Source organism: Oryctolagus cuniculus, chromosome 3 (genome assembly GCF_051225735.1).
Source record: "Oryctolagus cuniculus isolate XC-2025 breed Fujian yellow rabbit chromosome 3, ASM5122573v1, whole genome shotgun sequence".
NCBI classification, from domain to species: Eukaryota; Metazoa; Chordata; class Mammalia; order Lagomorpha; family Leporidae; genus Oryctolagus; species Oryctolagus cuniculus.
In genome coordinates this window covers 90,544,314-90,570,225 of record NC_142869.1, presented here as the reverse complement: position 1 = coordinate 90,570,225, position 25,912 = coordinate 90,544,314, and the positions used below count along the sequence as shown (strand labels likewise).

Genomic DNA, 25,912 nt, shown 5'->3' with positions numbered 1-25,912 from the left:
GCAAGTTCTCCCTGGTGAGCTTGGTTCGTCTCAACATGTACTACCCTTGTAGCAAGAAGGCCCTGACCAGAAGCCAAGCAGGTGCTAGTGCCACACTCTCAGTCTCTCCACTCTCCAGACCGTGAGCTACAAAATTCTGCTCTTTACAGACTACCCAGGCTCAGGCGTTTGGTTATAGGAACAAAACGTAGACTTTTACATTTTTTAGTTTACATAATTTTACCATTCCCAAAGAACATTAGACAGGAAGTATATTTTTAACAGTAAATACAAAATTACTATAAAGTGAGTAGTTTTTAGCTACCTTCTTTCATTCCTAAGAGAAATGTGAGACTAATGAGTATTTCTGATAGCAACATAAAGGCAGAGTTTCAGAGGCTGAGGTCCACTCCCCAAATGGCCACAACAGCTGGAACTGTGCCGATCCGAAGCCAGGAGCCAGGAGCTTCTTCCAGGTCTCCCATGTGGGTGCAGGGGCCCAAAAACTTGGGCCATCATCTATTGCTTTCCCAGGCCACAGCAGAGAGCTGGATCGGAAGTGGAGCTGCTGGGACTCGAACCAGCACCCATATGGGATGCCGGCACTGCAGGCTTTACCTACTACACCACAGCACTGGCCCTGAAACCTAACTTTAAAACCTAAAAGTAGTATGTTAGAAGCAAAACCAAGCTTTTCTCTTTGCGTTTTTTTAGATGGCAGGCACATTGGATAGGCTTAGGTTGAGAATACCTTGTAAATGCATTTTGTTTATGCTGACATTTCATGAGTTTAATTCTGCTTCCAGCACTTCATGAAACAAACTATTTTAAGATAAAATCTTGCAAAGCTGCTTAACCAAAAATAAAATCTTATCTTCTTTCAATAGGAACCTCTGATTTTTATCATTTATGTTTCTTTAAGGTAAAAACAGTTGGATACTAATAAACTGGGTCTCTCTTCAACTACTTTGAGCTCCTAGAGGGCAAGTACTGCATTTTTTACCCCAAGCATCAAACATGATGAACTACTTCTCTCTTTATTTCAAAGTCTTCTGATTCTTTCCATTAAAGTGTAAAAGAAAAGAAAATACAGGCCTTAACAAGCTCTATTTGGAAGAGGATACTTGAAAGCAGTCAAGGGATGGTTGGCAAGCTTCAGGAAAACAACCACACTCAGCTCTGAGAATCTTCAGAGTTACAGAGTGAAATGCCTTGAATCTTTGGTAAAGTCCATAGAAACCAGGAACTGCTAAATGTCACTGCATTTTTAAAAATGTTAAGCATCAAGTCTGCAAGCTGGGCATGGGATCACAACCCAATTGGCCCACATGGCCATGCAGAATGAGCCGGTAAAGGCAGAAGGACTTCTAGGCCACTTAAAGTTGATTTCAACAGACTGGAGACCATCTGTATAATTGAGGAACAAAACTGTTTTCAATACAGGGCATTTACTCCATTTGAGAACATGCAGCACAGTTAGATACCATGAAGGAGCCAAATACATGGGAATATACTTTGTGTCTAAGAATCAATAGACACTGAAGAATTAAAAGTTTTCCTTTTTTGAGGAAAATAGTACTAGTTTTTGTCAAATATTACAGTGATGGGTCAGAGCTGTAATTTTCATATGACTCTATGAGTCTACTCTTCAAAATATGCTGTGTAAGGTTGCTGTAGCGCGCACTTGACCACCTCGACTTCTCCACCTCCATTTTTCTCCCGTTGGAAGTGAATGCCAATGAAGTCCTCTACAATCTCTTCATCCATCTGAATGTTTTCCATTCCAGTCAGAAGCACAGTCCTCTTAGATACTCCTGAAAACGCCTAAGAAGAGGAAAAAAAGATAAACAGAAAAATTTCCAAGAACTTCGAATTAAAACTCTACCTTCAGAAGATCTGCTTAATATTTTGGTCTCGTGGCCAGTGCCACGGCTCACTAGGCTAATCCTCCGCCTTGCGGCACTGGCACACCGGGTTCTAGTCCCGGTTGGGGTGCCGGATTTTGTCCCGGTTGCCCCTCTTCCAGGCCAGCTCTCTGCTGTGGCCAGGGAGTGCAGTGGACGATAGCCCAGGTACTTGGGCCCTGCACCCCATGGGAGACCAGGAGAAGCACCTGGCTCCTGCCATCGGATCACTGCGGTGCACCGGCCGCAGTGCGCCAGCCGCGGCGGCCCTTGGAGGGTGAACCAACGGCAAAGGAAGACCTTTCTCTCTGTCTCTCTCTCTCACTGTCCACTCTGCCTGTCAAAAAATAAAAAAATATTTTGGTCTCTGCCTTAGGAGAGACAGAGCCTGAGGGAGAGTTTTCAAGCAAGAGAATGTCAGAGTCAGGAAGATATCTGTGGCGGTATCATGTGGAGCAGAGGCAAGGAGGGCGGCTCTAGGGACAGAAGAGCCGGGGAAAGACGAGGCGGGGGCGGTGCTGACAAGATCTAGTCACCAAATGGGTGTTGCCGGTAAAGCAATATGAGTTGAATATGAGTTCTAGCTTTCAGGCTGGTGGACCAGGTAGATGGTAGTGCCACTTAATATCTGAAGAGGAGGAAGAAAAAGAAGCAGATCTGTAGTAAAAATAACAAGTTTGGAGAAAATGAGCAGGAGGAGTTATATCTGAAGCCCAATGTGTGGGGAGCAAACCGGACTAGACTGTTACTGGAATTAAGACTTATTCTATGCATCTGCTCTCCCACAATATGGCGCTGGGAGAGAAGTAAACAGCTTCCGCACAGCTGCCTCCAGTTCAACCAATTAACTGTAGGACTTGCTCCTGATTGGAGAGCAGCGTACTCGGCGTGTGGGCAGCCGAGTTGGGATTGGCGGAGGAGGACTATAAAGGAGGAGAGAGACGGCATGCACCGGGAACATCTATGGGGAACATCTAGCTGAAGGAACACCTGTGCAGCCCCCGAGTAGAGCCGGCTGGCGGTGTGCCGCTCCCCTGCGGAAGTGGGGAATGTGGCCAGGGGGAACTGCCCTTCCACGGAGGTGGAAGGGATAGTAGCCAACCCGGGAAGAACCAGCAGCAAACCCGGGGAGGGCCGAGCAGACGAAAGAACAGCGCAGGGTCCTGTGTTGCTCCTCCACGAAGAGGGGGAGCGACATAATGGTGCCGTGACTCGGATATGAAGCCTAGGCAGTACTTAGTGTCGTTCCTCCATGAAGAGGGGGAGCGACATAATGGTGCCGTGACTCGGATAGGAAACCTAGCTCGGATAGGAAACCTGACTCGGATAGGAAACTTAGGACGGATATGAAACTTAGGAGGGAAGAAATGACTCGGATTAGGAAACCTAGGTCGGATAGCAAACTTAAGAGGGAAGAAACGGGAAGAACTGGGAAAATACCGGAGAGAGAGACTAGCAAACAGCCTAGGGAAAAGCCGGACGAAAAAGGAGCCGGAAGAAGCTATTGAAAGCCTAGGCATAGACTCGGATACGGACTACGGGGGGAAGCTGGGAGAAATCTCTAAGGTCGAAAGCGAAAGTGAAAGCTAGAACAAACAGACTCGGACGCGGACTGTGGGGAGAGGCCAGGAGAAATGAGGGAGGAATATCGTTGGAGGAAAGCTTGGGGAAACATACCGGGTAGAGAAAAATGTTAGGGAAATTGAAGCCGCGGGGGGCAGGCCGAGGCGGAAACGGAAGCCACTTTGGGGTTCTCAAGTTAGCCCGGGAATAGGGGGCGAAAAGTTGAAACCAGAAGCTGAAACGTGAGCCAGGTTGGGATCCGTCTGATTAGCCCGGGGAGCAAAGGACGGGAAGCCAAACCGTGGGGCGGAGACGTACGCTGGGTTGAATTCGCCAGGCTAGCCCGGGGAACTTAGATTGAATGCTAGTGGCGGACACGTGAGCTACGCTGTGTTACTCGCGGAAGCCGTCGCGTGCAGAGAGAGCACGGGGCGTGAATAGATAGGGAACGGGCTGGCGTAGGCTGTGGTTCAGACGCGAAAGGGTTAAGCGTGGAGACCGCGGAGCGCGCGAAGCCAAGCCACGCAAAGCCGAGCCGCGCAGATGAGGCGCGGGCTGAAGCGGCGCAGAGCCGGGAACCCGCCGGCAGGGCGAGGCGCCGGAAAGCCGCAGGGATAAGAGAAACAGAAGTTTTAGAAGTAAAGTGAGAGAAATAGGAATGCTGGAAGATAGAAGTAAAATGGGAGAAATAGGAATGCCCGGAGATAGAGAAATAGAGAAATAAAAAGGCCTCCCTACAACACTGCAATGTGAGAGCTTGGATTCGGTCTGCCTAATCAAGTGAGGCGATGAGCACCTGCGGGCAGCTAGCAGCTTATGCGCCGCAGGTCACCGAAGACAGGCACGAATTAACATCAGTAAGGCTTCCCCACAATACAACAATATTAAGCTTGGATTCGGTCTGCCTGATTTAAGGCGGTAAGCGCCAGCAAGCAGCTCGACCAGCGTATGAGCTGCAGGTCACCGAAGATAGGCACGAACCAACACTAATAAGTCTCCCCCACAATAAGGCAATGAGAAGGCTTGGATTCGGTTTGCCTGATAGGTCTTGTAAGTCCCCTGCAGGCAGAGCAGAGCATGCGCTGCAGGGCACCGAACACAGGCACGCATCAGCGCCTAAAAACCTCCTCACAATGGCAAAGAGAGGACCCGGATTCGGTTTTCCTGATTGATAGGACTTGTAAGAGCCTGTGGCAACTCTAGCAAGTAGAGCAGAGTGTGTGCCGCGGGACACCGAAGACAGGCGCGTATCAACGCCAAAAATAAAAAGAAAGGGGGATCTGTGGGGAGCAAACCGGACTAGACTGTTACTGGAATTAAGACTTATTCTATGCATCTGCTCTCCCACAATATGGCGCTGGGAGAGAAGTAAACAGCTTCCGCACAGCTGCCTCCAGTTCAACCAATTAACTGTAGGACTTGCTCCTGATTGGAGAGCAGCGTACTCGGCGTGTGGGCAGCCGAGTTGGGATTGGCGGAGGAGGACTATAAAGGAGGAGAGAGACGGCATGCACCGGGAACATCTATGGGGAACATCTAGCTGAAGGAACACCTGTGCAGCCCCCGAGTAGAGCCGGCTGGCGGTGTGCCGCTCCCCTGCGGAAGGTGGGGAATGTGGCCAGGGGGAACTGCCCTTCCACGGAGGTGGAAGGGATAGTAGCCAACCCGGGAAGAACCAGCAGCAAACCCGGGGAGGGCCGAGCAGACGAAAGAACAGCGCAGGGTCCTGTGTTGCTCCTCCACGAAGAGGGGGAGCGACACAATGAGTAGACATATGAGAGAAATGAACATATGTCTCCACCTTAAAAATAAAGGTCATGCCATCATGTTGAATTTTCCGCTCAAAAAACTGTATGACTAGGGCTGGCACTGTGGTGTAGAAAGTTAAGCCTCTGCCTGTAGTGCCGGCATCCCTTATGGGCACCAATTTGAGTCCTAACTGCTCCACTTCTGATACAGCTCTCTGCTAACATCCTGGGAAAGCGACAGTGGACAGCCAAGTGCTTGGGGTCCTGCAACCACATGGGAGAAACAGAAGAAACCCCTGGCTCCTAGTTTCGGGCTGGCCCAGCCAGAGCCATTGTAGCCATTTGGGGAATGAACCAGCAGATGGGAGGTTTCTCCACGCCCCCCCCCCCCGCCCTTATTTCTGTGTCTCTACCATTCAAATAAATAAATAAATCTTTTTTTTTTTTTTTTTTTGACAGGCAGAGTTAGACAGTGAGAGAGAGACACAGGTAGAGTTGTAGACAGTGAGAGAGAGACAGAGAGAAAGGTCTTCCTTCCGTTGGTTCACTCCCCTAATGGCCGCCACAGCCGGCACTGCGCCGATCCGAAGCCAGGAGCCAGGAGCTTCTTCTGGGTCTCCCATGCGGGTGCAGGGACCCAAGCACTTGGGCCATTTTCCGCTGCCCTCCCGGGCCACAGCAGAGAGCTGGACTGGAAGAGGAGTAACCGGAACTAGTACCTGCGCCCTAACCGGGACAAGAACCCGGGTGCCAGCGCTGCAGGCGGAGGATTAGCCAAGTGAGCTATGGCGCCGGCCAAATAAATCTTTAAAAAAAAAAAAAAAACTGTATAATGAAGATGGGCTTTTGGTAGAGCAGTTAAGTTGCCTCTTGGGATGCTCCATCCCATTATCAGAGTGCCTGGTTCCAGTGCTGGCCCATCTGTGTCTGGTCCATCCTCCTCCTAATGCACACCCTGGGAGACAGCAGACAAGGCTGAAGTACTTGGGTTCCTGCCATCCAAACAAGGGACCTGGATAGAGTTTCCAGCTCCTGGTTTCGATCTGGCCCGGCTCTGGCTATTGAGGGCATTTGGGGGAGTGAATCAGTGTATGGAATATCTCTTTGTCTTTCAAGTAAAATGAAAATAAATAAATATATTTTAAAATAAAAATCAGTACAATAAATAAGACACAGATTTATATTAAAAGTCTTTAAGAAGACAAATTCATTCTGTATCAAGCAAAAATGAAGTCACTATTTTGATGTTCCCAGCTGATAACATTCAAATAGTAACAGATACAAATTTTTCTTTATTTTTTGTGGGGTGGGCTTGGGCAGTGAGTTCTCCAACTGAAAGAAAAGAAGTGACTTTACCTGATACTTTTTCAAATGTGTTTCCATGTATGGAGAAACCATCACTCTATGGCACTTCAGATTTGTGTAAAGAGGATAATCTTTCCTTTCCAAAATCCTGTCAGCAACTAAAAGTAAATAAAAAGAAATGGTTCTCTTTAGTATCACAAACATTTAATCAAATTAAAACTTCCTACAAGAGATCAGCATTGTGGCACAGCAAGTTAAGCCTCCACCTGCAATGCAAGGCATCCAATATGGGCACTGGTTCAAGTCCCAGCTGCTCCACTTCTGATCCAGCTCCCTGCTAATGTGCTTGGGAAAGCAGTGGAAGATGGCCCAAGTGCTTGGGCCCCTGAACCCACATAGGAGACCCAGATAAAACTCGTGGCTCCTGGCTTCAGCCTTGCCCAGTCCTGGCCATTGCAGATATTTGGAGCATCAAATGGAAGAATGGAAGGTAGCTAGCGCTCGCTCTCGCTCTCTCTCTCTCTCTCTCTCTCTCCCTCTCTCTCTGTAACTCTATGAACAAAAAAAAAAAAAAAAAAAAAAAAAAAAAGTCCTGCAAACAGAACAATACTGCAGTGAACACTACAACATGATTGTTCACTTTTGTAAAGATTTATTTATTTAGTTAGCTAGTTAGTTAGTTAGTTATTTGAAAGGCAGAGTTACAGAGACACAGAGAGACCCAGAGAGAAAAAGGGATCTCCATCTGCTGCTTCACTCCCTAGATGGCCATAATGGCTGGGACTGGTCCAGGACAAAGCCAGGAGCTCGGAACGCCATCCAGAGCTCCCACATAGGTGGTAACAGCCTAAGCACGAGGGCACTATCAGGGAGCTGGATCAGAAGCAGAGCAGCCGGGACTCAAATCAGTGTTCCACAATAGGGTGCCAGAATCACAGGTGGCAGCTTAACTCTCTACACTACAACACAGGCCCCTCAGTGATTAATTTCTAAAGAATTATACACTCCATTTTGAAGACTCAAGCACATAGTTTTTAAAAATAAAAAAAAATAGTTTTAAATGCTTCTTTTTCTCTTAAACTATCCACTGCAACCAACAATATTCAGAGGGCAGTAACATCCTTAACAAGACCTACTCTGAGCTGCGTAAAACATAAAAATCAGCTGCAGAAATTCATCCAATCATTCTAACAAGACTAGAATGTTTCCTAGTTTCTCAAGAAGTATAAATGAAAACGATGATTAGAGTATCATATACAAGGAGTCTTTAAAAGTTCACAGAAAATGCATATACGGAAAAACCATGTATGGTTTTCAAAAATTTTTTGAACCAAAAGAAACTTTCAGTTCCATTTTCCATTGCATACATGTGTGTTATAAATTGTAAATATATTTAAATATAATAATATACTCACACACATCCAGTAAATTACTTAAGTTGTCCTATAACTAATACATGATATTCAGGAAATTGAAATAGTGATGTTAACTACAAGTCAAGGCAAGGAAGAGGAGCCTGGAATGTCTTTTAGAGAAACTGGGGAAAGTGGGCCGGCGCCATGGCTCACTTGGTTAATCCTCCGCCTGCGGCGCCGGCATCCGATATGGGTGCCAGGTTCTAGTCCTGGTTGCTCCTCTTCCAGTCCAGCTCTCTGCTGTGGCCCAGAAAGGCAGTGGAGGCTGGCCCAAGTGCTTGGGTGCCTGCACCCGCATGGGAGACCAGGAAGAAGCACTTGGCTCCTGGCTTTGGATCGGCATAGCTCCGGCCATAGCGGCCATTTTGGGGGTGAACCAATGGAAGGAAGACCTTTCTCTCTGTCTCTCTCCCTCACTGTCTAACTCTATCTGTCAAATAAGAAAAAAAAAAAAGTAAAAGTAAAAGAAAAACTGGGGAAAGTGAAGATGGCAGAATAGGGAGGGAGTGCTCTGCTCTAGGCTAGAGAAAGATAGTTTAAAAAAAAAAGAGAGAGAGAGAGACAGAGAGAGAGCAAGGAAGTGAGTGCATTCTCAAGGAGAGTTAGGGAGAAAACGGCAGTGGAAATTCTACAGGAGGAAGAGCAACGCTGTGGATCTACATGGAGGGTACAGATGCACAGCACTAACATGCAAACAACACAGGACCCCCGCAGCACAGAGCCTGAGAGAGTGCCAGCTTTGCAGAATGACATGAGCTCAGACTGCGGCAGCCCACGCCACCGGCGAGGTAACAGCAGGGAGAGTCTGGTGTGAATCCAGCCTGGAGCCCTATGGGAAACAGGGTACTTGCTAACCCAGTGCGGGGGAAAAGGGCATGTTTCTGCCTGTCCCCCACACAATGGCACCTGGCATCCAGCTGAGAGAGGGCAGGTGCCATTTTGGACAAATGTAACAGCTATGTCAGCTCTTGTGCACATGCCCAGCCGAGATGAGATGCCATCTTGTCAGTAGCTGTGACAGCAGCTCTGGTGCACACACCTGGCAACCAGCAGCAAGAAACCATCATTGTGAAATGAGAATGGGCTGTGGACTGGCAGTTCTTGGGCACATCTGTGATCTAGGAATTTTACCAGAGGGGGAAAATCCACATTCCCCATTGACTTTGAGTCTGGTTGAGAGGACTGACAAGGGGCTGGGCACCCACGTAGGACTGCGGGGTGTCCACAGCCTCTCCACATATCACAGGCTCTGGGTCTCAAACTGCCTAGGCAGAGCAACCACAGGCAGCTGGCTGGGGGGACGTTTCTGCCTCTCTGTAGACAGGACAGTCTAGCTGAGCAGAGCGGATCCTCCGCACCCTGTGACTGCGGAAGGCTTGTGTGCTGAGACTGTGGGAACTCTGACTTCAAGAGAGGGTGAAGGGTGTAGCTGGGGCTCTGGGCAATCTCTCTAACTCTGCCTTTCAAAGAAAAAAAATAAATCTTTTGAAAAAATAAGAAAAGAAAAAAGTGAAGACAAGTTTAAAAATATATCCTGTCTCCTCATCCCTATCCCAGACAATATCCTGTCCATACATCCCCAGGTGGTACTTCCAATAGGAAAATACTCCAAAATGTTCATGGAAAATGAAATTAATAGATAAGTACATTTTGTTGCAAAATTTTTCGGAGATGATATAGTTTTTTTCACAATAAGCATTTTCCCATGAACTTTATTAACAAAGAAAGCTAGAGAATCTCCTATTTTCCTATTTTCCATCTTAAGCTTGTAAATCCTCCAAGATGATTTGGTAGAAGTCCATTTCTAACTTACAAAAGAACAAATATCAACCTGCTCTTTCCAGTCATCTCTACTCTCCTCCCTGGAACAGATTCCTTCCACTTAAGAAATGTGGTATATTAATACCATGTAAAAAGGAAACAACAGGTTTTTCTACAAGAGTAGATCAAACTCTGTGGGAAAATGAAATTAAAACAAATTTATTTTGGTGCAAAAAATTTTTTTGAAATCCATGCAGTTTTTTCATAATGCACATTTTCCATGAACTTTTGGAAGCTTTCTTGTATGAGTGTGTGTGTATATAATATATATATGTATGTGTGTGTGTGTACACTGATATATTTCAATTGCTGTGTCACACACACTGTGATCTTAGGTGAGTTACCTGTCACTCATGTGAGAGACCAAGGTAGTGTTCCTGGCTCCTGTGAGAGCCCAGCTAGTCTGGCCTAGACCTGGCTATTGTGGTCATCCAGGGAGTGAACCAGCAGATGAAGATTTTCTCTCTCTCTCTCTCTCTCTCTGTCACTCTCCCTTTCAAATAAACAAATGTTTTTTTACAAATCCTCAATTACTATGTTGTTTAATAAATTTTAAATTTAAAAAGTAGAATTGGGGGTCCAGTGCTGTGGCGTAGTAGGCTAAGCCTCCACCTGCAGTGCTGGCATCCCATATGGACATCATTCGTGTCCTGGCTACTCCTCTTCTGATCAAGCTCTCTGCTTATGGGCTGGGAAGACAGTGAAAGATGGCCCAAGTGCTCGGCCCTCTGCATCAGTGTGAGAGACCCACAAAAAGCTCCTGGCTCCTGGCTTCAGATCAGCCCACCTCCAGCCACTGCGGCCATTTGGGGAATGAACCAGAGGATAGAAGACCTCTCTCTGTGTCTCTCCCTCTCTGTCTGTAACTCTGCCTCTCAAATAAATAAATAAAATATTTAAAAATTACAAAATGAAGAGTTTGAATACTTTCAGAAATAGCAGAAAATAACTGATACAGTAGGGCATTTGTTAAATGTCCAATGTGTGAGTACCTCCAGTTTCCACAAATGTGATGACAGCACTTCCGGTCCGCTTATCATACTTGACACTTTCCACCTCTCCACCTCCATTTCGGGTCTTACAAAAACTCAGTTCTAGTTTATCCCGCATCTGATCTTCAGGCAATTCATCAGGAATTCCATTAACATTGATCTTCACTTTAGAAATTTCTGCACAAACCTATAAAATTGTTTCAAATTTATGAAACAATGAATGATGAGAAAATGTTCTTACTTAATGAAATTTTAAAAAAACTTTAATCACTTACCTGGAATCTGACTCCTGAGTTTAATGGGACCGGCTTGGCCTTAACCTTCATGTTTATATCCTGTATCTGCACACAATGATTTCCCATTCTTATCACATTTTGGGCAACTGAAAAATAATTTGGGAAGGATTAATTTCCAGCATTTTGAGATATTTTTAATTTTTAATGCTTTTAGTTTAAGACAGATTATCATGAATTATCTATTTTGTAATTGTAACATTTTTCTAGAGAATCCCAAGTGATAATGGTCTTGCCACCCAAAAAAGAAATATTAAATATCACAACCATCAGAAAAATCATGGTAGACATTCTCAAATCCTAGATTCATCTTAAGTGACAATCTCTTCCCTTATATCAAGAGATAAGACTGATAATTCCTCCATGAACTCATATTCTATTTTAGTTCATCCACATACTTTCTTTCACACCATTGACAGCATTGCCAGAAAATTTCCCTACCATATTCAGCATAGCCAGAAATTCTTCCATGCTGAGTAAGTTGGGAAAACATCTCTGGATCAGTGTCATATTTACACTTATTCAACTTTACTATTTGACAATCATCCCTATATGTCCCTAGCACCATAGAAGTATATATTCATTTTTGTCTATATCTTCCCAAGGATAACATATTAAACATAGGCTTGAATATATCAGAGTGCCTTTTTTGTTTGCCATACTTAATGAGGAATTCTTTTTTTTGTAAAATGCCCTTGAGATCATGCTTTAAAAAGCTGATAGCCCTGTTAAGCCAATCACAGATCTGTCAAGTCTAATTAATCCATACAAATGAGAAAAGGTCAGTAATACAATTATGCCAAAAACGATTAGAACTCCAGAGAACAAACTCGGTATCTGTTTAAAATGTATGTGGATGGGCATTAATTTTTAATTGCGTGACATGAGTGTATAACATTCATTTGTTGCTATCTGGAGCCGCTCATTCTAATTTATCAAGAAGATAACAGGTGGTTGCTCTATGCCTTGTAAACGTCACATGTGTTTATGGCAACCAGAGAGCACAGCACAGCTGGAGGAGGAGAAAAACGCAGCTAGAAAGCAGGGCGTTGTTCTGTGGAAATTCAGGCTAGCCGTACCGCAGCATGACTCTCTAACTTGGAAGTTTTTTTTTTTTTTTTTTGCTAACGGCAACAGACGACAATAACAAAACATCAGTGAGGTCATACTCGGATGATCCTCTTTCCCTACCACTCCCAAAAGAGTCCCCAACATCTGATGATCTGACCCAGTTGAGAGTGACTGCTCGTGTCTCAACATCTGTGATTCTTGATAGTCAAAAGCCAGCTCCTGATTAATCGTACTTAAACCCAATGTTGTCCCAGGAGTGGGAACCTGAGAGCCATGTCAAGGGTAGAAGAAGTGATGTGGTTATTTCTGAAGAGAATCTCAATGTCGTCACTCCCAGGCGACTACTGCGCAGAAGCCCGCCCCTCAAATCCTCATTTGTGCCTGTCCCAATTACCACTGCCAGCATGGTCCTTGGTCTCCTCCTGCACCCTCAGCTGTAGTGTTGGCTCCAGACTGAATGAAAGCACACGGGATACATGCCTCATCTGTGTATATGAAGACCTGCTGGAATCAACTTTACTTTTTTTTTTTTTTTTTTTTTTTGACAGGAAGAGTGGACAGTGAGAGAGAGAGACAGAGAGAAAGGTCTTCCTTTGCCGTTGGTTCACCCTCCAATGGCCGCCACAGCCGGCGCGCCGCACTGATCCGAAGGCAGGAGCCAGGTACTTATCCTGGTCTCCCATGGGGTGCAGGGCCCAAGCACTTGGGCCATCCTCCACTGCACTCCCTGGCCACAGCAGAGAGCTGGCCTGGAAGAGGGGCAACTGGGACAGAATCCGGTGCTCCGACCGGGACTAGAACCCGGTGTGCCGGCGCCGCAAGGCAGAGGATTAGCCTAGTGAGCCACGGCGCCGGCTAAATCAACTTTACTTTCACACTTATTTTCAGGCAAGAGCAGTGGACCAGACGTCAGGAGGCGTGGGTTGTAATCACACATTCTCAGGATCTTGCCACGGGAATGTCTATGAAGACCACCTAGCTCCATGCCATCACCTACCCAGGATGACAATCTGTGCAGAGGACTGTTGGTCCAATAGAAAATACAGGAGCACTCAGAGATTTCACTTACCTCGGCAATTTTTAACTGTATGGACCTTGAGCAAATTATTTCTCTTCTTTAAGCCTCTGTTTCCTCATCTGGAAGATTCCTAATGTGTAGCAGTAATAACAGCTGACATGTATAAGCATTTATTATGTGGCAGTCACTGGGCTAAGTATTCTGCCAACATTTCTCATTTAATCCTCACCAGGAAGTAGGAACTACCACAGTCCGTCATAAAAAATATGAGATTTATAAAGAACCCATCCGAATCATGCTTCTAGAAAGGGGCAAGGCTGGTACCCAAAGCCACATCCCCCTCATTAAGAAGCCCTCAGCTCTGAGCAGGGGCCCACATCTTGGCAGACTTAGCAAACATCAGGTCCCACCCCAAATGCCTTACTCCCAAGTTCTCTCCATTTCCTAGTTATGTGCCCATAAGTAAATCCTCAGGGTCTGTTTTCTTGGCCGTAAACTGTAAATAGAGCCCACCTCTGTATCCACAGTTTCTACATCCCCAGGTTCAACCAACCACATATGCAAAATATCTGAAAACAACAACTGTGCCTGTAAGTCAACATGTACAGACTCTTCTTTCCTTGTCAATGTTCCTTACACAGTATAGCCATTTATATAGCACTTGTAACTATTTGCATAGCATTTATACAGTAGTAGGAATGACAAGTAATTTAAAGACACAGGAGGATATGCATGTTAAATGCAAACAGCATCACATGCAGCTCAGTGTCGGGACATGTCCTGAGAAGTGCATCATTTGGCAATTTCACTGTCAAGTGAACATTATAGAGTGAGCTTACCCAAACTGAGATGGGTAAGTATCTCAGTGTAAGTAGTTGCTTATAAACTGGCATGTCATGTAGTGTGTGACTGACTGCACTATACCATGTTATGTGAGCATCTATGGAATTTGGTATCAGTGAGGGTCCTGGAACCAATCTCTCAAGGATACTGAGAAAGAACTAGTTAACTGTTCTATCTGACTGCACTATAGAGTATGCAGTACAAAATGGGATGTCTCTGAGAACACTCTGAGGTCTGCAGAATTCTACAACCTTATTACTGTTATTATATTTTGAATATGATCATATTCAAGGTACTTCACATCTCAGAGTAAGTTTCCTCATCCATCAAAAGGGGCTATTCAAGGCCTGGCACTGTGGCATAGCGGGTAAAACTGCCACCTGCAGTGCCAGTGCTGGTTTGAGCCCTGGCTGCTCCACTTCCTGTCCAGCTCTTTGCTATGGCCTGTAAAGCAGTAGAAAATGGCCCAAGTCCTTGGGCCCCTGCACCTATGCGAGAGACCTGGAAGAAGCTCCAGTCTCCTGGCTTCAGATCAGCCCAGCTCCAGCTGTTGTGGCCATTTTGAGGAGTGAATCAACGAATGGAAGACCTCTCTCTCTCTCTGCTTCTCTATAACTCTGCTTTTCAAATAAATAAATAAATCTTTAAAAAGAAAAGAGGGGGTGGTTATTCATACCTGCCACAGAAGTGTCACTATGAGAATGAGAAGAAATGATACACATGAAACTGTAAAGCAATAGCTAAATATCTGTAAAAGACCTGTGGACGTCCAAGAGCTTCCCGAAGCTCCCAGGGCTGTAGTCTTGAACACTGGTCATACCTTCCTCCTGTTCAAATGTGACAAGTGCTTGTCCTTTTTGTAGCTCATAAGGAACTTCCAGATTCACTTGAAATGAACAGGAAACATTTAAAAACTGGTTGTCATTCACAGGATTCTCTACTGATACGAATTTCATCTTTGTTCCAGGAATATCTTCTTTAATCTAATTCAAGCAGAAATATTTGATTAAAATCAAGAAATAACTTAAGTCTTTCCAATGATAATTGCTTACCCAATAATTCATTCTCCATTGATTTCACAGAATATTGAGTATGGTTTTAATATCTTTAATAATTGTTTCTTCCAAGATCTCTGTGAGTGAAATCCCAGCGGAAAGAACGGGCCATCAAAGAAGGAGGTTCCTTTCTCTGAAGGGAGGAGAGAACTTCCACTTTGACTATGACCTTGTCTAAATAAGATCAGAGTCGGCGAACTCAAAAGGCTTCCATAGCCTTGGCAACTCATTACAAGAGCCTCAGGTGATTGCTGATGCCATAAACAAGAGTGTCAATTGTTAAATCAACAACAGGAGTCACTGTGCACTTACTCTCCATGTAGGATCTCTGTCCTTAATATGTTGTACTATGTGAATCAATGGTATAACTAGTACTCAAACAGTACTTTATACTTTGTGTTTCTGTGTGGGTGCAAACTGTTGAAATCTTTACTTAATATATACTAAATTGATCTTCTGTATATAAAGATAATTGAAAATGAATCTTGATGTGAATGGGACGGGAGAGGGAGCGGGAGAAGGGAGGGTTGCGGGTGGGAGAGAAGTTATGGGGGGAAAAAAACATTGTAATCCATATGCTGTACTTTGAAAATTTATATTTGCTAAATAAAAGTTAAAAAAATAGAAGTATCTAAAAAAAAATTGCTTCTTCCTATGCAAGTACTCTATAATGTAATCAAATACTGATCCTTTAATATCATCTCACAAATTAAATTATGGGGTTATACTCCTCTCACTTTTTCTAATCAACATTTAAGAAGGTCAATATTATAGGAAGTTCTATTCGGAAGCTTATGTCCTTCATATGGATAAGGACCCTTTAAACAACTGTGTTAATAATAGACTATCACAATGGAATCATTGGACAGTATATTTAATTTCACTGCAAATAATTATGAAATATAAAGTTGAATATATGTGGTTATTCTGATGGCAATTCCAGATAATTTTGTCTAAATGAAAGCCTCCTGAATCATATGATTTAAAATTTACTAAATTGAAGGGCCAGCATCGTGATGTAGTGAGTAAAGCCGCCACCTGCAATGCGGCATCCCATACGGGCACCGGTTTGTGTCCTGATGCTCCACTTTCAATTAGGCTCCCTGCTCATGGCCTGGGAAAAGCAGCAAAGTATGGCCTAAGTGCTTGAGCCCCTGCTACTCATGTGGGAGACCTGGCAGGAGCTCCTTGCTCCCTACTTCAGCCTTGCCCAGCCCTGGCTATTACGGCCATCTTGGCAGTGACTCAGCAGATAGAAGGTCTCTCTGTCTCTGCTCTGTCTCTGTCTCTCTCCCACACTCTCTCTCTCTCTGTAACTTTGACTTTCAACTAAATAAATAAACTTTTAAGAAAGTATCAGTTTTAAATTCTGTCTTTACAGCATCTGCTCATCAACTTTTCAACCATCATCACAACTTAGGTTTATAAAAATGTGAACACACAGTATCAACTAGAATTATAATCTAGAGAATAAGGTTAGGTTTTACTTAACTGTTTAAAACCATTGGGATTAACGGACATATACAACTACACAAAAATGTAACCAAATGAGTTTGTTGTTCACATTTCTATTCCGCGTGGTTATTTTACAGGTTGAAATGAAAGATATTACCTAAACAGATCAGAAACATTCAGAGAGTTATTTGTTCTAAGTTTACATTTATTTTGCATCTTTACATGCAACTTCAGTAGAATATCTGACTCCCATAGCTAATTTCAAAACAATTTGCAATGTCTGAGAAAACGCAGGTTTCCCAGTAATGTAGAAATACTCTTTATACTCTGAAATGTCAAGAGCTTTCTGAAGTTAGAGAAAGGCCTGAGGCTAGGAGCAGTTCACCTTAGCTCTCTGAGTCGCAGTTTGTGTCCTCTGTAAAAGGTGTCAACTGTGCTGGCTGGTTTCTTTGGGGTAAGACCAAATGACTTGGTTCCAGTCTTGGAAGTAACCGGACCCCTAACAGAGCTTTCTGCTAGAAGTCGCCCACGCCAGAGACAGGCAGCCTTGCTTCCTGATGTCCACCCATGTGAATCCTATCCTCTATTTCAGAAACAAACACTGACAATGGTTTCATTTCTTAACAGTCTTAGCTGGTAACAGGAAAACAAGGGTGAAAGCTATATCAAATTCAAATACCAAAAAAGAGAGAATTTAAATGATGACAGTTAATATACACCCAATTTTTCTGTGAAACTCATTCAAATTACTCTGCCACTTTGGATGAGCAGAATAACAAAAGGTATCAGTGAGAAGACCAAAAATTTGATCCAAGACTGATTACTAATTACCACCTTTTCTGTTTTTGTAAATTTTATTAACTCTTGTTTTTATAACATTTACTAAAGAAATAATAGAAAAGTGCCTGTACCACAAATATACAGCAATATGAAATTCCACACTAAGACACACATATAACCAGGACCCAGACAACACACAAACGTGACAACACCCTAGAAATCCTCTTGGTTTCCCTTATGGATCTAACTCACTTCCAAAGGTAGCTATTATCCTAATTTTGAACATCCTGCTTTTATTATTATTTTTTTCATTTATTTGACAGGCAGAGTTAGACAGTGAGAGAGAGAGAGACAAAGAGAAAGGTCTTCCTTCCGTTGGCTCACCCCCTAAATGGCCGCTATGGCCGGTGCTGCGCTGATCCGAAGCCAGGAGCCAGGTGCTTCCTTCTGGTCTCCCATGTGGGTGCAGGGGCCCAAGCACTTGGGCCATCCTTCACTGCCATCCCAGGCCACAGCAGAGAGCTGGACTGGAGGAGGAGCATCTGGAACTAGAACCCGGCGCCCATATGGGATGCTGGTGCCGCAGGCGGAGGATTAACCAAGTGAGCCACAGCATTGGCCCCTTGTTATTATTTAAATAGAGGCACGCGATATGCCCTCATCTATCCTATCTGGGTCAATATTGTGTTTGTAAGAGTCACCCTAGTTGTATGTAGCTATGGTCTGTGTATTCTTATTACTGTACAGTATTCCATTGTGTAAATATACCCTAATATTGATTCAGTCCATGACAGTAGGGCTTTGGGTTGCTTTCCATTTGGGGTTAATTACAAATAAAAGTGCCATGGATGATCACAATGCTTTAAAGGTGAATTCTATAGATTAAATAGCTTTCCCTGCAGAGTGCATATCCATTAAAAATGTGGTGTATTAAATAATTAAAGGACTACCTGGAAGTCTCCGGGGTTCTCTTGCAACTCAGCTTCAAACTTTTGGATCTCCTCCTTCAGCAGGGCATTTTCCTTTGCAATATCATCAATTAATCTCTAAAAAATATGAAATGGTTCCAAAAAACTTAAACAGCTCCTGAAATCATTTTTCTAAATGAATTAAAGATGCTAAGTGTCTTTTACCCAGAGCAAAGCGAACAGGGGCTTTAGACAGTCTCAGAATAAGAACGATTATATGGATAATAGATTTGTTGAATAGTTTACCTCATCAGCTATGACTCTGCCAAGTTTTATTATCTGCATTAATGAAAAAGGAAACTACCTTCCACACTGTACCATAATCGCAGAAATGGTTAAAGTTAAGGCTGGGATTGAGACTCAGATCTTCTGAGAGCTCAGTCCCTTCCCAGCTATTTGAGACTACCATATGATTCTTAAATGGCACTATAACTGTGGACATGTCACTCTGAGGCTAGCTTTTATAAGATTACCTGTTATTCCCATAGTACGCAGCTGCTCTGACATGCCAGGCATATGGCCTTGGGTACATGTCTTAAGCTATCCAGCCACTGTCACTACTTGTGGTCTGATCAGATAATTGTTAAACTATTCACTTTTCGGGTTCAAATCCAAGAAAGGAGGGAGTAAGAAGGCAGCGAATGTTGTAGACTTTATAAGAGAAAGAACAGAAATAGGATCCTTCTTATAAGACTTGGATGACAAAGTGGAAGTAAAAAAAATATGAGTGCCCAATGGCCTCCCAAATTCATGGTAATGTCAAAGACATACAAAGGATGCCTTACTTCAAAACTAATAAAGAACCAACAGATTTTTTTATAATACCTAGTAATTTCCCCTTTTTACCTCAATTTCTGCGTTCTCCAATGTTGCGTCTGCATATTCCTTCAAAACTTGCTGTTTGTTGTCTTCACCGGCTGCCATGATTCCTGATTTACTATAACAAGTAAATATTTTTAAAATAATATATATTCAGGAAAGAAAGAATTTACCTTTTATGGAAGAAATATTTCTTCTTTTTTAGGATAACTTTTAAAATTTTTATTTACTTATTTGAGAGGTAGAAACAGGAGTAAATATTTGCAATGGCTAAAGCTGGAATGGTCTAAAGCTAGGAGCTGGGAACTCAATCCAGCTCTCCCACAGTGGTAGCATGAACCAAACTTCTGTGAGTTAACGTTGCTACCTTGTAAAGTCTGCATTAGCAGGAAACTGGAAACAAGAGTTGGAGCCAGGAGTCAAACTCAAGCACTCTAATTAGGACTCAGGCATTCCAATCAGTTTCTTAATTGCTAGGCCAAACACCTGCCCTGAAACAGCGCTTCTTTGTTCTATCATTTCTCTGATCATGAAAGCTTTTATTACCATGTGGTTTATATCCAAAGTCTGCATTTGAAATCATTTCACATCTATAAATACGTAACTCTAAAAACCCACTGCTTTTCAACACAATCTACAAAAAATAGGTATTAACTTTTTTTTTTTTTTTTTTTTTTTTTTGACAGGCAGAGTGGACAGTAAGAGAGAGAGACAGAGAGAAAGGTCTTCCTTTGCCGTTGGTTCACCCTCCAATGGCCGCCGCGGCCGGCGCGTTGCGGCCGGTGCACCGTGCTGATCCGATGGCAGGAGCCAGGAGCCAGGTGCTTTTCCTGGTCTCCCATGGGGTGCAGGGCCCAAGCACCTGGGCCATCCTCCACTGCACTCCCTGGCCACAGCAGAGGGCTGGCCTGGAAGAGGGGCAACCGGGACAGAATCCGGCGCCCCGACCGGGACTAGAACCCGGTGTGCCGGCGCCGCTAGGCGGAGGATTAGCCTAGTGAGCCGCGGCGCCGGCCTGGTATTAACATTTTTTGTAGTTCATCTCCCAATCATAACACTATGCCTCATTTAAAAATACTACTGCTGTGCCACAGCGCAGGCATCACGTGTGGGCTCCAGCTTGAGTCCTGGCTGCTCACTTCCGATCCAGCTCCTTGCTAATACGTACGCCTGGGAAGGCAGTGAAAGCTGGCCCAAGGTTCCAGGGCCCCTGACCCCACACAGGAGATCGAGAAGAAGCTCCTGGCTCCCGGCTCCAGCCTGGTCTATCTCCAGTCGTTGTGGCCATGTGGGGAGTGAACCAGAGGATGGAAGATTCTCTCTCTCTCTCTATCTCCTTCTCTCTCTGTAACTATTTCAAATAAACAGATATTTTTTTTAAAATGCTACTATTTTAACCTCCCACATTTTCCCAAAGGGTTTTTTTTTTTTTTTTTTTTTTTTTTGACAGGCAGAGTGGACAGTGAGAGAGAGACAGAGAGAAAGGTCTTCCTTTGCCGTTGGTTCACCCTCCAATGGCCGCCACCGCCGGCGCACCACGCTGATCCGAAGGCAGGAGCCAGGTGCTTCTGGCCTCCCATGGGGTGCAGGGCCCAAATACTTGGGCCATCCTCCACTGCACTCCCTGGCCACAGCAGAGAGCTGGCCTGGAAGAGGGGCAACCGGGACAGAATCCGGCACCCAGACCGGGACTAGAACCCGGTGTGCCGGCGCCGCTAGGCGGAGGATTAGCCTAGTGAGCCGCGGCGCCGGCCTGGTATTAACATTTTTTGTAGTTCATCTCCCAATCATAACACTATGCCTCATTTAAAAATACTACTGCTGTGCCACAGCGCAGGCATCACGTGTGGGCTCCAGCTTGAGTCCTGGCTGCTCACTTCCGATCCAGCTCCTTGCTAATACGTACGCCTGGGAAGGCAGTGAAAGCTGGCCCAAGGTTCCAGGGCCCCTGACCCCACACAGGAGATCGAGAAGAAGCTCCTGGCTCCCTGCTCCAGCCTGGTCTATCTCCAGTCGTTGTGGCCATGTGGGGAGTGAACCAGAGGATGGAAGATTCTCTCTCTCTCTCTATCTCCTTCTCTCTCTGTAACTATTTCAAATAAACAGATATTTTTTTTAAAATGCTACTATTTTAACCTCCCACATTTTCCCAAAGGGTTTTTTTTTTTTTTTTTTTTTTTTTTTTTTTTGACAGGCAGAGTGGACAGTGAGAGAGAGACAGAGAGAAAGGTCTTCCTTTGCCGTTGGTTCACCCTCCAATGGCCGCCACCGCCGGCGCACCACGCTGATCCGAAGGCAGGAGCCAGGTGCTTCTGGCCTCCCATGGGGTGCAGGGCCCAAATACTTGGGCCATCCTCCACTGCACTCCCTGGCCACAGCAGAGAGCTGGCCTGGAAGAGGGGCAACCGGAACAGAATCCGGCACCCAGACCGGGACTAGAACCCGGTGTGCCGGCGCCGCAAGGCGGAGGATTAGCCTATTGAGCCGCGGCGCCGGCTTCCCAAAGGTTTTGATTTAAATATTTAGTTCTCTCTATTTTATTCCCCAAATGTAAACGGAGCTTAACAGCTCCTAACAAATTCTTTCTCTATACAGGCAATCTCACCTGGAGTTTTCACAAAACCTCCTCCTGGGTAAAAAAAACTTGGATGGTAAACATATTATATGTTTATTTCTTTTTTTAAGATTCATTTATCTGAAAAAGAGTCAGAGAGAGAGAGAGATCTTGCATCTACTGGTTCACTCCCCAAATGGCTGCAATGGTCAGAATCCAGAAACCTGCAACTCCATCTGGGTCTCTAACCTGGGTGGTGGGGCCCCAAGCTCTCAGGTGATCCTCCACTGCTTTCCCAGGTGCATTAGCAGGGGGTTGGGTCAGAAATGGAGCAGCTGGTACTTGAACCAAGGCCCGTAGGGGATGCCAGCTTCGCAAGAGATGGCTTAACCTGCTGCACCACAATGCCAGCCCCTGTATGTTGTTTTTGTTTTTTAAAATTTTTTAAATTTATTTTATATGAAAGGCAGAGGTATGCATGGCACCTAACATCGCCCAAGTTTACACGCCAAAAGCACTTGATTCATAGAACTGCATGATGTCTTGACTTGAGTATGTGTTCTGATCAGGACAACATGGGCATATGAAGTCCTCTTACCACATGTCCAGAAGACAGAAACTATAACATTACTTAACTGATTCTTTAAACTATTGTGACAATGCTAAAATTCTTAAGAGCTTGCACTAAAGACTCAATATACATGGTGTACTGCATAATCCTTCCAGAACTCATGCAGCATAGTGAGCATCTGGATGTATTTTCTCTTTTTGCGTAAGTGTAATGTACAGTAATTTCTTCCTTTTATGCAATCATGTGGTAGGCAGAATGTCCACATTCTAATCCCAAGAATCCATGAGTATGTTAGGTTACCCTGCAAAGGAGAATTAGGCTGCAGATTGAATTAAGGTTCCTAATAAGCTGACTTGAAAATATGGAGATCATACTGGATTATCTGTGAGGATCCAAGGTAATTGCAAGTGTCCTTAAAAGTGAAGCAGGAAGGGCATAGCTGGTAAAGCCCCCATCTGTGGTGCCAGCATTCTATATGGGTGCCGGTTCGTGTCCCAGTTTGCTACACTTCCGATCCAGTTCCCTGCTAATGCACCTGAGAAAGCAGTGCAATATGGTTCAAGTGCTTGGACCCCTGCCACCAACGTGGGAGACCTAGAAGAAGCTCCTGGCTCCTGGCTTGGGCATGGCTCAGCCCGGGTCATTGTAGCCATCTGGGGAGTGAACCAGCAGATGGAAGAACACTCTCTCTGTATCTCCCTCTCTCTATGTAGCTCTGACTTTCAAATAAATAAAATCTTGAAAAAAAAAAAAAGTGAAAGAGGAAGGCAGACGAGCAGTCACAGGGAGATGTCACAGCAGAACAACCACGTATGCAATGCTGCTGCCATTGAAAATGAAGGAGGGTTACTCAGCCAAATCAGGTGGGCAGCCCTGGGAAATTGGGAAGGGGATTTAGCCCACAAACTTCCAGAAAGGAAGGCAGCCCTGCCACAGCTTGATTTTCACCCAGTGATACCTGAGTAGAACTTCAAGCCCACAGTCTAAGATAGGCCACTAAACCTATGCAATTGGTTAGGGCAGTGAATGAAAAACCAGTACCAATCACCATCACCTTATTTCCCTAATACTCTCACATCATCGTGGTTCCAGGACATACAGGACCAAATCTTCAGATATGCATGCCTGGCAGCAGAATCCAAGAAAGGAAATAGAACGCGTATGTCAGACAGGCTGAAAACTCACACTGTCAAGGGACAAAATGATAATTTAATTGGCTTAATGTTAGAATCCAGCAACACTTCATTCCATAAAATACAGGAAGTGTTCCCACGGGCTGAGCACAGAAGTTGATTTTATAGCCACAGACCAGGTGAAAAAAGCAGAAAGCCAGAACATAAAGTGGATCAGTCACGTCAGGGTTGCCTCCCTTGCAAGGCAGGAACAGACAGAACGATAGAAAAACAACTGATAGGTTAACTCGAGGTTACTTCAGGGTACTTTTTAAGGATTAAAGCAGAAGGCACTCCCTGATCCTGGGACTCGAAAAGAGCCTGTGAGCCTGTTAGATTTCCCCTGATTTCTCAGGAGAGACGACAGCTTAGTTTGGCTTAGTGGCTGCAGCTTAGCCTGGGTGACTCCATTTTGATTTTTAGCCTGGTCTGTTGGAGCCTGGCACAGGAGCTTTGTCCAAAACAACAGTCTCCTACATTTTTTTTTTATTTAACACTGATATTCCCTCTTTGGATGTCTGCTTCAAGAAAAAAACATTGCAAATTCTGAAAGGTGCCCCACGATGGCCAAACTCCATGACTGCCAAAAACGCTCTCCTTAAGAAATCCATTGTTCTAAGAATTCTCTCCAGAGACACCCAAGGAAAACCGTGGGAAAACACAAATGTTAAGTTTCAATTTCCCCGAATGAAGCAATGCAAACAGAAGATGCGGTCAGATAAAGCTCGATGGGCCCAGGGGTAGATGGGTCCCTGGAGGTGGCCTGGAGCTGGGGACTGGCACGGCGTGGGGTACGTGGGTGTGGGCGCCCCCTGGCCGGAAGCGCAAACACCCCCGCTCGGGGCTCCCCACGCGCGGTGCTCCCCAGTCTCGCGCTGTTCCGGGCCTCACCGAACCCTCCTCCCTCCTCTCCAGTCCTGGCCTGCCCGGGGCAGGGACGGCAGCCGGGCCCAGGGCGCCCCACTCACCCGCGTCCACCTGCCCGGAGCAGCGCTCCAGCCCCGCGCGCTCGCCCTTCCGGAAAGCCAGCGCCGCCCGGGTGGCCGGAACCTCGGGGCTGGGCGGGGACGTCCCGGGTCCGAGCAGCGCCTCGGCCGAGGCAGGAGCTGTCGCTCGCGGGAAGCGGCTTAGTTCCTTAAGAACGAAAAACGAAACAAGAAAACGGCGGCGTTGTTCCTCTAAAATATAACTCGGAATACCAAACCTGACGTCTCCAATGATGTCTCACTAACAGAAACAAAAAGTTACAACTAATTTCACTTTCGATTTTTAAAACGTGATTGTTTAGTTTTTCTTTGGCGGCCATTGTCCCAAAAGTATTCCTGACGTTTCCACAAAAGCTAATTTAGGACAAGGTTTTTTTTAAAGACATGTTTTTGTGTGTATTTTAGAGTGCCGTAATGATGGAAAAGTGGATAATTACCATAAAGTCAGAGCAGGACTCTCTTCACGTGGTAACAGTCGTTGTAACTGCGGTTTACAACCCAGCAGTTCAGCCTTTGTGGGTCTTTTTGCAAGAACCCCGTGGGCCAGGAAGTGGGGACAGCGGTGGTGTTTTGCGAAGTTTCTAAGACTCATGTCCCTTGAATGTTTTCTTCCAGGCTTTTGTTTTGTTGGGAGGCTTGTAAACAAACACTTCACTAGGTGTGGGCTTTTCCTTTGCAAATAGAAACATCTGGCTTATTTCACGAAGGGCAACGACAGGAATTATCATACTCTATTCTCATGTGCTCCTTAACCCTGCACAAAGAACCACCCCACAGCTGCAGGGCTCATTAATAGAGGCGGGGCCAGGAGACATAAATCAAATGACTTCCAGTTGGAACTTCTAGTTTATTGTGTTATAAAGTCCTATGTAGTGACCAAAGAGTGGTCTAAAATAACATAACATTCCTTTAAATCAAGTATATTGGTGAGAACTAGTTCAGGGTATCATTGCTACATGGGAAAAAAGTGTTGAGTGATAAGGATGTCTTTGAATACATCAGCCCAGTTGGGAAGTCCGTCTGCTGGCGCAGAGAGAATTCTAGTTTGGACTGAGTTTCTGCACCAGGCTCAACAGATCAGAGCAGAATGGAGTTACTCATGTGGAAGCTGCATGTCACCAAGAAGAAACTAGATTGTTTATCTGCCCTTTCAAGAAATCAGGAGAGAGAGAGAGATTAAAGCTAGGTCCCCAAACTGGCTAGTGTTAGCCAGCAGGATAAGGAAATCCCCCCTGTTCTAATCTCTACAAGAAAACTAACTTTGAAATGACCAATCTGCTTTTTGTTCTCTGTTTCTGCCATCTTCAGACCTGTTTTGCCCATAAAGTTAACCTCCTTTGCTCCACTCACAAACACACAACTTCCATTTTGCAGGATGAGGTGTTGCCCAGTTCTAGAATTGCAAATGAAAGCCAATCAGTTCTTCCAACTAGAATTATTGTTGTTTTGTCTCTTGTGTCTCCTGACAAACTCTAGACACTATGTATTCCAATCTCATTTCTATTTTTTTCATTTCACTTTTATTTTTTCTAGGAAGAAGTCACTTAAGGGACAGGATCATGGCCGGAACAGAGTTAATCTAACATTGACTCTGATAAAC

The 25,912-nt window shown here is 44.8% G+C and overlaps 1 protein-coding gene across 4 annotated transcripts; it reads right to left on the bottom strand.

The window, feature by feature from the left end:
* Positions 1–1,000: 1,000 nt before the first annotated feature.
* On the bottom strand, positions 1,001–25,046 carry NMI (N-myc and STAT interactor). 4 transcript variants are annotated; one of them, XM_008258576.5, is made up of 9 exons: positions 24,750–24,904; positions 24,295–24,460; positions 19,057–19,147; positions 18,193–18,288; positions 14,773–14,935; positions 11,003–11,109; positions 10,728–10,914; positions 6,551–6,657; positions 1,001–1,803 (listed from the first exon to the last, which is right to left on the bottom strand). In XM_008258576.5, exons 3-9 carry the CDS (start codon positions 19,132–19,134, stop codon positions 1,621–1,623), a joined length of 921 nt encoding a protein of 306 aa, XP_008256798.2. In that variant the 5' UTR covers positions 19,135–19,147; positions 24,295–24,460; positions 24,750–24,904; the 3' UTR covers positions 1,001–1,620. The 4 variants fall into 4 exon arrangements, with proteins under 4 accessions (XP_008256798.2, XP_051704647.2, XP_089184485.1 ...); XM_051848687.3 differs by lacking the exon at positions 24,295–24,460 and having other exon boundaries at positions 24,750–25,046; XM_089328359.1 differs by lacking the exon at positions 24,750–24,904 and having other exon boundaries at positions 24,295–24,638.
* Positions 25,047–25,912: the final 866 nt, after the last annotated feature.